The sequence below is a fragment of the Nilaparvata lugens genome, chromosome 11 (assembly GCF_014356525.2).
Source record: "Nilaparvata lugens isolate BPH chromosome 11, ASM1435652v1, whole genome shotgun sequence".
In the NCBI taxonomy this organism is placed as follows: domain Eukaryota; kingdom Metazoa; phylum Arthropoda; class Insecta; order Hemiptera; family Delphacidae; genus Nilaparvata; species Nilaparvata lugens.
The window spans coordinates 7112193-7125584 of NC_052514.1; the positions used below are offsets into that span (position 1 = coordinate 7112193).

Below are 13392 nucleotides of genomic sequence, written 5' to 3' on the forward strand. Positions count from 1 at the left end.
TAATATGAATAATTACCACAATATCAACTTTTCAACTACACAAAAAGTAAGATGTAATTGAAAATTGTGTTTTAATCTTGATATTGTCCATCTTTTTCTAGTTGAACTACTGTCTACGTTGTCGTTGGGTGCCGCCGAGGACCCCATAAAGGAGACGGCTCAAGTAGTGCTGTTGTGTTCGTGGAGGACTGTTAAAGAGACGTCACTACTACTCGGCCATCTTGCCAAGCATGCCACCATTACACAGGGTGAGACTACAGGTCAGTACGCATGAGAGAACTAGTCAATTCTGGATACACTTTTTGTATAATTACAATGATTTTTTTATATCTCGGATGATATTCAAATGAGCTTTTTGCTTGTAATGAAAAGTGCCATAGTGAGGTCCACGTTATAATGGCAGTTGTAATGGTGGGGAATGAAAAATATAAAAAGAAAACTCAAAAAGGATAACACCTACCTTTTGAAGATGGCTTCCCCCTTTGACATTCACTGGTTGAAACGCGACGTTAATTATTATTTAAAAATCAAAATAACTGATCTAGTGAAATGGGTTCAGATCCCGTCTTATTCAATAATACAATTCTCTTCAAACTGCCCGAACTGCGACAGGAAAACTGTATCATAAAACAGGAGCAAAATCTATCCTTTTCACCAGAACAGCCGGACTTTACTGTCATCCTAACGAACGAACTTCCTCTGCTCCAAAAGCTAAATTTTGGGATATAAATATAAACTCAGTCAATGCCAAACATGAAAGCCATCTCAAGTAAATAGTTCTATCTGTCGCACAAGCACACGTTTGCTATTAAAAACAGAGAAAAGCTAACGTTAATATTGACAACAAATAAAATAAACAATCTTTCTGTCGATGACAAAAGATTGTTCAAAGATAAAATACTGTTCATTGAACTTTTAATTTAAAAACTTTAAAACCCTGATCAATATGAGATAAATATATGATTCATATATATGTCCCATATGACCAGGTGACACAGTGTTTATTAGCAAGGGTATTGCTATTCTTGTCTATCATTCAAGGATATGCTCTTTCTCGCTTTGCTTTGTTGCCAGATCATCTTTTAACAATGTATGATTAATTAACAAAATATTTCATGTTAATTAAGTATGTAAATTCATTATGAAATTATTGAAAAATATAATCTATTGCTTAATAAAATATAATTGATTATTTTAAACGAGGATGAACAGTTAATATTACACCAATAAACCTGTATCAGCCACCGTCTATAGAAGGCATTGACAAAACTGCAACGTGGTTCCCCTATCTTCCCCCACTGCCATTATAACGTGGACCTCACTCTAGGGTGAATTGATGAGATAATCAAACGTCCATGCTATCGTCGGGATTCGAACCCACGAACCAGGTGGTTCTAGCAGACCGAAGTTTGTAACCCTCCTTATCTTACCACTAGACCAACCCGGCCGGCATCAAGACTCATATGTTCCAATTTTCATCGGACTATTTTCGTGCGGTTGACTAAAGTCATTGTATCTTTGTAATTAGACAAGACTAAGTTATATACAAGCCTAAATTATACAAGACTAAAGTCTATGTATCTTTTTGTAATTTCAATTCGTTTTTAATGTGTAAAACTTTGAACGGCTGAGAAAAAATCAACAGTGAAAATGTATTCGAATTATTTATTTGTTTAGAATAATTATTTATTTAGAATTATTAACTAGCAGTTCGTCATGGATAATGAAATAGATGAATAATTTTTTGGAAATTACTGAGATATTGTAATTATTCAAATGCTAATGAATTAATAATTATTATTGAGCGAAAATCCAAATTAAATGCTGTAATTCGAATTTCCATCTAGCTGTTTACCCTGTTGTCAATATTTGCTGTAGCAGAAGTCTTCGGGGTGAATCACAGCATTTAATTTGGATTCTCGTTTAATAATAATTTGTTTTTCTTCTAAAAATTTTCAACTTTGTTTTAATTCCTTCTATAATATTCTATTCTATGTACTCTACAATATTCACTTTTTGTCATTCGTTTTTCGTTCGTATTTCCTTCTTGAGGTTTTGAATTTTCATTATTTTTCAGGTATATTGAGTGAGGAAGACCTCCAGAAAATGGGAGAACATCTTACCTTATTATTGTGCGAAACAAAGCATAGAGGTGCATTTGAACAGGCTTATGTTGGCTTTTGTAAACTAACTTCCAGGCTATGGAGGTGAGAGTTGTTCTATTATCAAATAATGTTTTCCTCCACCTACTGTCTAAAGTACTTACTTTACTCCCTGAAACCTAATACTAAAGTGTCACTTTTTCGCTCTCGGTAGTAAAAAACAGAAAAACCTCCCTAGGGAGTAAAAGTGACTCCATTTAAATAACATGGGGAGCATCTCTATTTTGAAACCTACATTGTAATAGGTTAGAAGGTCTAAGCTCAGATGAGAAAGCATAATAGAGGTGTCTGTCATTGAGTCAACTGAATTCAATACCACAACCAGAAATTTGATCAACTCATGAAATATATGTTTGTATGATATTATATTCTTAATATTAGTAGACGATAAAAGCAGTTAAATATACAAATACAGACTCATTAATTAATAACTCATTTTTCCTTGCTCATAATCTGTGTTAGACCGACCTCTAACGACAAGTATGTCGAATAGTTCATACAAGTTGTGTCATCGGTGAAAGGCTTCAAACGAAATGTTTTGAGGTTAGGGTTTTGTATAATTATTATTAAACGAAAATCCAAATTAAATGCTGTAATTCACCCCGAAGACTTCTGCTACTGCAAATATTGACAACAGCATGGATATTCGATGAGCGCTACTATTCAAAAATTATTTGTCAGCCTGGGAAAGTTTGTTAGGGTTTTGTGTCTTCGATTTTTTGTTGTTTTTTCCGTTCACAAATGTCCGTTCGGCATGCTTGTCCTGTCGTTAGTGGCCGGCCTTCGTAAGTGATTTAACATGTACATGAACACTAATTAATTTTTTCGGTTTCTAGTTTTCCGGATGGATCACTGCACATGATTCCTAGGAAATGGTTGAAACAGACTCTAGAAGAAATTGCAAATTACAAAAGACTGTGTACTACAAGACGCAGTGCTGGAGTCCCATTCATGATTCAGGTACATTTTTAAGTACCTACTACAAAAAATTAATGAAAATTTCAATAACTGTTTGTCCAATTATAATCATACAAAGTTTTTTCGTCCTACATAAATCAATCAATATTAAATAAAATACTGGACAGAAAGCAAATAAAAGTTGTTTACTTTGCTTTAGTTGAATCAATACTAAGATATGGAATCACAGTATGGGGAGGTACATATGATTGAGGAGAGGGCCCCATCTAATTCAGATTTTAATCAATTAGTCTTCTCCGATTGTAATTATCCGCATACCTCCCGTCTGACAGGGTCTGAAAGTTTTGAGATAAATAATACTGAAGCTTCTAAAAAACACAATACTTCTATATTGAATTTAGCAATGGATATTAATGTTCCTCTTGACAATTTGACACCTCACTCGCACCCAGCTACTAATGTATCTCAAAAGGCGAATGATAGAATCTCGATTTTACACCAGAATGTGCTACACTTGCCCTCACGCTTAGACTTGTTGAGAATTACCTTGGAGGAGCTAAAGCCTGAAATATTAGCTATCTCTGAGCATAAAATGACAGAGGCTGAAATAACTCGCTTGAATGTACCCCATTATCAGATAAGTTCTCAATTCTGTGGATCGAAAAATGTGGGGGGTGGAGTTATGATTCTGGTTCAAAATGAAATCTATTCAAATTGTAAGCCTGTGATCCTGCCGGCAATACAGTCGATCACTAGCGAGAAAGAGTTTGAGTGTTGCTTATCTCAATTTTCAATGAATAAGTTCTCGTTTGTGTTGGCATGCTTGTATCGAACGCCTCAACACTGTTTTTTAGAACCATTTTTTGAAAAACTTGAAATCTTGCTGGAAATTTTGTGCAATAAATACGAGAATGTTGTATTGGCTGGTGATATTAATATTAATGTCTTAGAGAAAAATAATGTGTATAATAAATTCATCAATGTTCTTAAAATGTACAACATGACTTATAAAGTAGATTTTGCGACCAGAATCACAGCTACATCTGAAACAGCTATTGATAATTTTATAACAAATATTAATAACGACAATTCAAGAGTTTCTGGAATTATCACTCACATATCTGACCATGATGCTCAGCTGTTTGAGATCATTCATATTAAGAATGCTATTCACCAAAAACCAATTCGTAAATTGTGCAGGAAATTTGACAGTGGTAACTTAAATGTATTTTTTATGGATCTGCTAAGATTGGATTGGATGGAGGTTTACCAGTCTCCAGTGATGCTAAAATATGATGTTTTTATCACAACTTTTTTGTATCATTTCAATATAAATTTTCCAAAACTTTACATCACTGAGAAACAACCGAATAAAAGAAAATGGTCGAGCGTGGAGGTGGATAGGAAGAGAAATGAATTGTTAGAGATTGAAAAAATGTACAGACATACTAACAGCTAAAACTTGAAAAATGAGATTAAATTTAGGAAGAGAGATCTTAATCATAGTATAGAGAGGTGTAGGCAGAGATCATTTGACAATAAAGTTTCTATTTCAAAAAATAAAAATAAATTAGCTTGGAACCTTATAAATTCAGAAGTTGGTAGAATCAAAGTAAATAACCATTCAAATATGTGTGTTGAAGACAATGGAAATCTTCTAAAAGATCCTACTAGCATTAGTAATTGTTTTAATGACTTTTTTGTGACAGCAGTAGATAAATTTGTAAGACCGAATATTCCTGATAGGCCTATAAACACATCCAATCATCAAAACTGTGATTCCACTCTTAAATTCAAATTCAACTATATTTCTGAGTCAGACTTGATAAAAATAATAATGTCTTTCGAAAATAAACTTTCCTCAGGGCCGGACGACATCCCAATCACGGTTGTTAAAGCAGTCTTACCTGCAATTATCAAACCCCTGAGTCATTTGATAAACTCATCCTTAATATCTGGACACTTTCCAAATACTTTGAAGATAGCCCGGGTATTTCCTATATTTAAAAAGGGTAATGTCAAGGATCCAGCATGTTTTAGGCCAATATCGATTTTATCTGTTTTCTCAAAGATACTTGAGCGGGTAGTGTATATTCAATTGATGGAATACCTGGAAAAAAATAATTTAATAGATAAGGAGCAGCATGGCTTCCGATCGGGGAAATCCACGGTAACAGCCGGAGTGGATTTCATCGATTCTATCATCAGTGCTATAGACAGGGGAGATAAAACTATAGGTACGTTCTTAGATATGAGCCGCGCTTTCGACAGTGTGAGGCATGATATGTTGATAGACTCATTAAACACCCTGGGAGTGAACGGTGAGGAGCGTACTTGGTTCTCCTCGTATTTGAAAGATAGGCAGCAATTCGTAGAGATTGAACATATAGATGAAACTGAAACGCTGCGCTACAAAAACAAATATCGCTCCAACATTAGACATTTGAATTATGGTGTGCCTCAGGGGACAATATTGGGCCCGCTGTTATTTATCTGTTACATCAAGGGGTTGCCTAGAGTTTTCCAAGAGCAAGCTACTTTGTGTCTCTATGCAGATGACGCTAATTTCATCTTCTCAGGTAATACATTGCAAAGTGTAGAAGAGACATCCGCAACTGACCTTTCTCTTATGAATAAATTTCTCAATGACAGGAACCTTCTTCTAAATGGAGGGAAGTCAGTCGTAATTTCATTTTCGACGAATCAGAGAAAAAATGAAATTTGCCCAAATGTCCTTATTAATAATGAAATGTTGGAATTAGTAAACGGTACACGATTCCTGGGTTCAGAAATCGACAGTAATTTATCCTGGAATAGTCATGTTTGTCAGGTAGTCAAAAAAATCTCCCCTGGGCTGTATGCTTTAAGACAAATGTCAAATAAATGCAGTCTTCCAACCATGAAAACGCTTTATCATTCATTGGTACACTCCCATCTGGCCTATGGTTTATGCATCTACGGAGCCACGACCAAAAGCAATCTTGATAGAATTCTCATTCAACAGAAAAAAGCACTCAGAATAATGATGAATCTAAAAAGAATGGACTCTGTAAAACTAGTTTTTTTGCTGCTTGGCATTCTTACAGTTTACGGACAATATTTATTTGATGTAATCATGTATGTTAGGAATTACCCTGTAGAAGAGCTACGGAATGAGACTCATGGGTACAATACTAGATTTGGGAGGATAACGGAAAGACATAGGTTAGAATTTTTTAAGAAAAAGACGCACTACATGGGAAGAAAATACTTCACAATGCTGCCTTTAGAATTACAGGCATTAGAGAACATTAAAAAATTAAGTATAAAACTCAAGGAGTTTTTAATATCATTGTGTCTGTACTCCCTGCAGGAGTTTGCAGATAGCACTTTGCGTTTGTGATTGTGATGTGACTTACTCTTCTACTACATTTTATGTTTATGTTGTTTGTGTTTTGACGTTGTTCCTAATGTACCTGTACATGTTTATGAATAAAGATTTTTTCAATCAATTCAATCAATCAATCAATCAATTCTCATTTAAATAGTCTATTTATAACACAAAAAGGTGTAATTAAAACTATACTCCGCAAACCCAGAGACTATCTATCCTACACAGCAGGTATTCAGAGACTTTGATGTAATGACTCTGAGGCAATTATATATATATAAATGCTGATAAAATACATTAAAAACTATATACAGCACTTTGAGGAATCTGACAGGCCATCTTATTCATTCAGACCTAACATACAAAATACAAAGTATATCACAGCAACCTGAGTATAGTTCGGAGACAGCTTATTTATGTTAGCTCCAAGTTTATCAACATGGTACCTGAAGAATTTCTAGCACATTGTCAAAATAGTAAAATATTGAATAAATGGATATGTGATAATTTTTTCCAAGAACTAAGGTTCCTGTCAATACCTTGAATGAATAAGATAACCATAGCAGATTACAATATTCTGGTATTTCTATTGTTTTTTATTGTGTCACAATTTATCATATGAAATGATATATGTATGAATATTGTTTTAATCTGGTTTTTGTTGAATTACTCTATTCAAAGATATTTTGTAGCAACTGTTGCTTTTTTCTTTTTTCTCTTTTCTAATGAGAATTTGAATGAATGAATGAATGAATTTTATTTGCCAAAAAACATAATACAAAAAAACTTTACAAAAAATAAATATAAGTATATGCTACTGCACTTAAACCAAGATACATACATTTATTTAATTAGATATAATAACGAAATGATATCCTTTATATTATAAATAATAGTTTTAAAATGAAGTTTCAATTTATGATCACATGCATAAGTACAGTAGGTGAGGCAAAAACACCGACAAAAGGAAGATTCCTTGTGCGCCAGTGTGAGTCGTAAATCAGCTTAATCAGGGATGTAATATATAAACATGAATCTAGTGTATGAAGTGTTCGAAAATATAATTTATAATATGAAGTTGATTATTGTATAAAAGTCAACGATTGGAAATAATTCAAGTTTAGCCATGTTTCTATGGCTGTTTTTCTGTGTTTATTATTTCGGAAATTATTAAGTGGAAATTCACTTTCTAGTATATTTCTGTCTGGATGGTACGCTTCCACGTGATTTTTGGGCGTCCTCTTGCACGGTGTCCTTGAGGATTCCAGTCCAATGCGTCTTTTTCAATGGCACCTTCTTCCTTGCGCAACGTGTGCCCAATCCATCTCCATTTCCTTCTTTTTATCTGCATTTGGATTGGATCCTGACAGGTAGACTCCCATAGTGCTTCGTTGCTGATAACCTCTGGCCATCTGATGCCCATTATGCGACGCAAACATCTATTTACAAATACTTGTAACATTTTAGAGGTCACTGTAGTCACCTTCCAGGTTTCACATCCATATAAGAGGACTGATTTTACATTGCTATTAAAGAGTCGAATCTTTGTGGCTTTGGATATATTTTTATTTGCCCAAATTGGCCTCAATTGTATAAAAGCTCCGTTTGCTTTCTTGATTCGACTCTTTACATCTTGATCAGCTCCTCCTTCTACAGTGACCATACTACCCAAGTATAAAAAGGACTCTACCAGCTCGATATTGGAGTCGCCCATTTTCAAAGGCATGTCTGTTCTTGCATTTACTCTCATTTCCTTTGTCTTTCTAGCATTTATCTGCAAGCCGGCCTTTATTGCCTCATTTGAAATATTTCTCAGCTTTTCTTGCATGTCAGTAAAGCGCTGTGCCAGTAGACATATATCATCAGCAAAGTCCAGATCCTCTAGCCGCCCTCTTAGGCCCCAAGGTATCCCTCTTCTCCTACCTCCACCAGCTCTTCTCATCACACTGTCCAAAACCAGCAAGAATAACGTGGGAGACAACACACAGCCTTGACGGACTCCAGAAGTGACAGGTAGGGGTTCACTCAAACTTCCTGCATGGAGGACACGGCACTCACAATCCTCATACATATTTCTCAGAATGCTCACCATCTTCTGTGGGATGCCATAATTAATCAGTGTACTCCACATCACTCTTCTGTTAACTGAGTCAAAAGCTCTTTCGAAATCGATGAAAGCCAGGTAAACAGTGCTCTGCCATTCAACACTTTGCTCTAAAATTATCCTCAGTGTGTTTATTAAATCTACACAGCTACGGTGCTTCCTAAAACCAGCTTGTTCTCTCCGTATTTTCCTTTCAACAGAATCCTTTATCCTGTTTAGGATTACTCTTGCTAGCACTTTACTAGGCACTGAGAGCAGTGTTACCCCTCTCCAGTTTACACAATCTGTAGAGCAACCTTTCTTGGGTATCTTCATTATAGTACCTGTCCTCCATTCTGCAGGAACTCTTTCTTCTTCCCAAATTTTGGTGATTAGGGGATACAAGATATCAGCACTCGTCTCTACATCAACTTTTAAAACATCTGGTGCGATATTGTCTGAGCCAGGAGCTTTTCCATTTTTCATCTCACTTATAACCTTCTTCACCTCATCTTTTGTTGGCACTTCCCATTCTATGTCTGTGACCACTGGCCCATCTCTGTGCTCTATTTCTTCATGATCCTCTATCTCATTTTGCCTATTGAAGATTTCCATGAAGTGTTCTCTCCATCTTTCAAGTTGCTCATCCTTACTAGTCAGCAATTGCCCTTCCTTACTCTTTACTGGGTCATCATTTCGATAGGATCTCTTGGATAAAGCTCTTGTGATCCTGTACAACTCTTTGCTGTCACCTATCCTTGCTGCTTGCTCTGCCCTAGCTGCCATATCATCTACATACTTTCGGTGATCCCTTCTGACACACTTTTTCACCTCCTTCTCTGTTCTTGAGTACTCATCCTGGGCCTGTTTTTTCTGCAACCTAGTTTTGCTCGTATTGATGTTGGCTTTCTTAACTTTTCTGAGCTGTATAAGATCCCATGTTTGTTCAGACATCCAGTCCTTTTTCTGGTGATCTCTCTTACCTAGAACAGATTTGCTTGTTTCTAGGTAAGCTTCTCTAACATTCATCCATAGACTGTCAACACTTCTCTCATCATTCTCCTGATGTTTTCTCCAAAACATCAAAGCGGTTTTTGACTTCAAGAGCAAACTGGGTTTTCACATGCTCATTCCTCAGCTTTGCTTCATCAAATCGCATTCTGGGACTCACAAATTTCCTCCCTGCAGCCATTATCTTCATAGCAAACGTAGCTACCATTAAATGATGATCACTATTTGCATCTGCCCCTCTCTTATTTCGTACATCAGTGAGACACCTGAATTTTCTACTAACAGCAAAGTGGTCAATCTGATTTTCAGTGAGATGGTCTGGTGATACCCAGGATACTTTGTGGCATTTCTTATGAGGAAATAGAGTTCCGCCAATTACAAGATCACGGTCTGCACAAAAGTCAATAAACATTTCTCCATTTATGTTACGCTCACCTAGACCATGCTTTCCCATTATGTGCTCTAATCCTTCATTATCCGCACCCAACTTAGCATTTAGATCCCCCATCACTATTACTATATCTCTCTGGTTGACAGTTCTTATAGTTTCATTCAACTCTTCATAGAAAGCCTCCTTCATTTGATCCTCACTAGTCTCTGTTGGGGCATAGCACTGAATAATGGTAACGTGTCTAATCTTTTTTTTGAATCTAGCAGTCAAAATTCTATCTGAGACGGGGTTCCAACTCATTAAGCTCCTCCTAGCTATCTTGCTCATGAGTATGCCAACTCCATTTCTACGTTCTGCATTTTCTCCAGTTTTACCTGAGTAGATGAAGGTTGTGTCATCACTTGTTTTCATTTCACCAAAGTCAGGCCATCTAACCTCACACAAGCCAAGAATATCCAATTTGTAAGCAATCATCTCCCTAACCACCTGTCTTAGTTTTCCTCTCTCTCCTAAAGTCCGTATATTCCAAAATCCAATTCGAGTTTTTTGTTTCATTCCAAATGTTCCTAAATTTCCGGTCCGGTTTTCATTCTCTTCAGTTTCAGTAATAAGGTTGATTTAAGGTATGCGGGTTATTAGCCCACAATACCCGAGTGCCTTAGCGGGGCCGCCGCTTTATGGCCTAGGACACCTGCCAGATTTTCCTTCAGGGTTAACTCCCCTAGGCTCTTCCGCCCACTCTGCCGTTGGGATTTGACTCCTCTTCCGCCATCGTGACCGTTGACCGGTTTTCACCTAGTATCCCCTAGGCAGGGGCCCTTACAGGGTGCTACCATCCGGAGCCAGATGGACCCTGGTTTTTTCACGAGGTTGTTACTCCTCCCGCTCCTCCTTCCTCATCATTTGCAAGATGAGTCCCGGGCTTGCGACCGGCACTGGCGGAGTTTTTAATATTATTAATTTTAGTTTTAGGATGGACTCCCATCAGCGAGCAAGTTTTACTTTTACTGGTGGAAATTTTCATTTTCATTAAATGGTCCATGCTGTGTATTAGAATAGTTAATTTTTATTATACTGTATCGTGCATGTTGTATGAAGATGGAAATAAATAAATTTGATTTTTTTTTTAATTTATAAAAAATGATTTAAATTATTTCGTCACGACATGTCTCGGCTACTAAGGCCATTTTAGAGCTCAGATTTATATTTTTTTTTATATTCTAAAGTAGCCCTAAAGAGAAAAATACAATGATAGTTAATGTTTGCTTTTTGACAGGCTCTGGTGTGCACTGAACTGAGCGTGGGTGGCGGTTCCTGTTTCTCAAGCTGCATGGAGGAACTGTTGGCTCTCACCAGGCAGGAACACACACACTCGACGGAGGCTTGCACGCACGCGCTCAACATACTGCGCGCGCTCTTTCGCAACTCGCAGCTCGGCGAGGCGGTCAGCTGCTATGTTGAGGCGTCATTCATCACGGCTATGAATATGTTCAAATCGAGCGCTTGGTCGGTGAGCGAAATTCTATTCATTCATTCACTTCAATGATAGTTAAATGATAACAGTTGAAATTATGATAGTAGTTAAATGATAGTCAATGATTGTCAATGATAGTCAAACATAAGTCATTGATTGGGAGAGAATCTACTGGATTTTCATGATAGGGTTTCTTATTAAAGTCTTCAATTTCTTTATCCATTACGAACTGATATATGTTTCATCAAGTTTTGACACTAAAATGACGACTCACAGATAATTGAACGAGCTTTAGTGAGTTCTCACTTTTGACTTACTGAAGGCCAAAGTCGTTGTCCGTCTGTGTGTATGTTCTACAATAACTTTAGCAAGAATTGATCAATCAGCTTCAAATTTTGAACACGTATTTTTCGAACCTTTTCACAGGTCAAGTTCGTTGGACAACAAAATTGACTCACTCCTTCGACCTTTTTCAGGATATAAGAATAACATTGAAAGTGCATAAGAAAAAAATTGTTATGATTCAGTCAGCTGAAGGATTCTTTGCATGCAAGCACTACAGTTTTTCCATTCACTCATAACACCAGCTGAGGCTATTTGGGAGCTATCACACGCGCTGACACATGATTCCAGCTGGTTAATTGACCGAGCAAAGTGAGGTCTAAGATTCAAGTCGTCGGTTTGGCATTTCTCTTAATGTTTAAATGTTTATATGTTGCGCATTTACGGCGAATCGCGGTAATAGATTTTCATGAAATTTTACAGGTATGTTCCTTTTTTAATTGCGCGTCGACGTATATACAAAGTTTTTGGAAATTTTTCATTTCAAGGATAATATAAAGGGACAAATGAGCCTCCTTCATACGCCAATATTAGAATAAAAATCAGACTATAGAATTATTCATCATAAATTAGCTGACAAGATATCACACAGATGTGTGGAGAAGCCAGTCTATTGCTGTATTTCCATTAGGTCTATAGTTTCAATCAGGTACTTGTGGATGAGAATAGTGCGTGAGGTCTACTGTTCACAGAACTACTAGTATTAGATGTTGAAGCGACATAGTAATATATGAATTCAAATAGGATCCCCAATGAAACCTACTGTCAAATGATTCTTGCAAGAGAAATATTCAGCTGTATTCATAATTTTCATCAACTCTGTATAATTTAAAGTTGCAGGGTTTCAAAGATTATAATACAAAAATTCTTGAGCGAGTTCTTCAGCCCAAGGGGTCACTAGTATTAATATTGTGATAAATATAAAATATTCACTCACTGACTGGAGCATGCTTTCGAATCGCATGGGATTGATTCATCGTCAACAGTGGTCTTTCTCGAAAACAAAGAGGCCTGATACTCTTTGTCTCACTATATATTACTCCCACTACCCAACAGCATTCTCCCTACTTTTGTGTCAGCATCCAATTGAGCGCAGCCTGCTTACTCCTCCCCACTGCTCTGTCCATGCTACAAACTGTGCAACGTGAAATCGGATTCCCATCTTCATGTTAAAATAAATATATATATTTTTATTAATTCTGTTGTTTCTCTGCCAATCATTGTTTTGATTTTGTGCATGTGTAAATAAAAAGAATACAAATAAATACATCTCTCGGACTCGGCTGCCACTTCCGTTGTCTTCTGCAGATTCTGTTTGGTTGGAAGGAGTTTGTTATGTAATGTTTTCTATTACTTCAAGGCCTGGTTTCTAGGACAGTTGTAAAATCTGATAAACCGTTCAGTCTATACTGGTCTGAGGTCTATTAGTGTCCTAGAAACCGAGATTAAGAGTAACCGTTCACTGGAACCGTATTCAACCGATCCGTTCTGCTGTTGGATCGGTCGAATCTGCCGGCATTCAACTTGGCCGAATTCGGTCGTCCATTGAAACAGTTTTCGTCAGTCCAGTTGGCTGGTTGCCAGAAAGTGAAGTGGCAAGCTAGTTAGTAGGGAAAATGATTCTTCTTTGTGTTTACAAAG

At 36.6% G+C, this 13392-nt stretch overlaps 2 protein-coding genes across 2 annotated transcripts in view; both read left to right on the forward strand.

Annotated features, from left to right (window-relative positions):
• The window catches only part of LOC111052218 (thyroid adenoma-associated protein homolog), a 41184-nt gene extending 40910 nt beyond the window's left edge, over nucleotides 1-274 (forward strand). Inside the window, exon 18 of the mRNA XM_039438190.1 lies at nucleotides 102-274. Coding sequence (XP_039294124.1) covers nucleotides 102-274 — 173 coding nt within the window. The remainder of the gene's footprint in view (nucleotides 1-101) is intronic.
• Nucleotides 275-2079: 1805 nt separating this feature from the next.
• The window catches only part of LOC111062741 (thyroid adenoma-associated protein homolog), a 37417-nt gene continuing 26104 nt past the window's right edge, over nucleotides 2080-13392 (forward strand). The window contains exons 1-3 of the mRNA XM_039437509.1: nucleotides 2080-2207; nucleotides 2999-3122; nucleotides 11212-11445. Of these exons, the coding sequence (XP_039293443.1) occupies nucleotides 2107-2207; nucleotides 2999-3122; nucleotides 11212-11445 (459 nt within the window). The 5' untranslated portion in view covers nucleotides 2080-2106. The remainder of the gene's footprint in view (nucleotides 2208-2998; nucleotides 3123-11211; nucleotides 11446-13392) is intronic.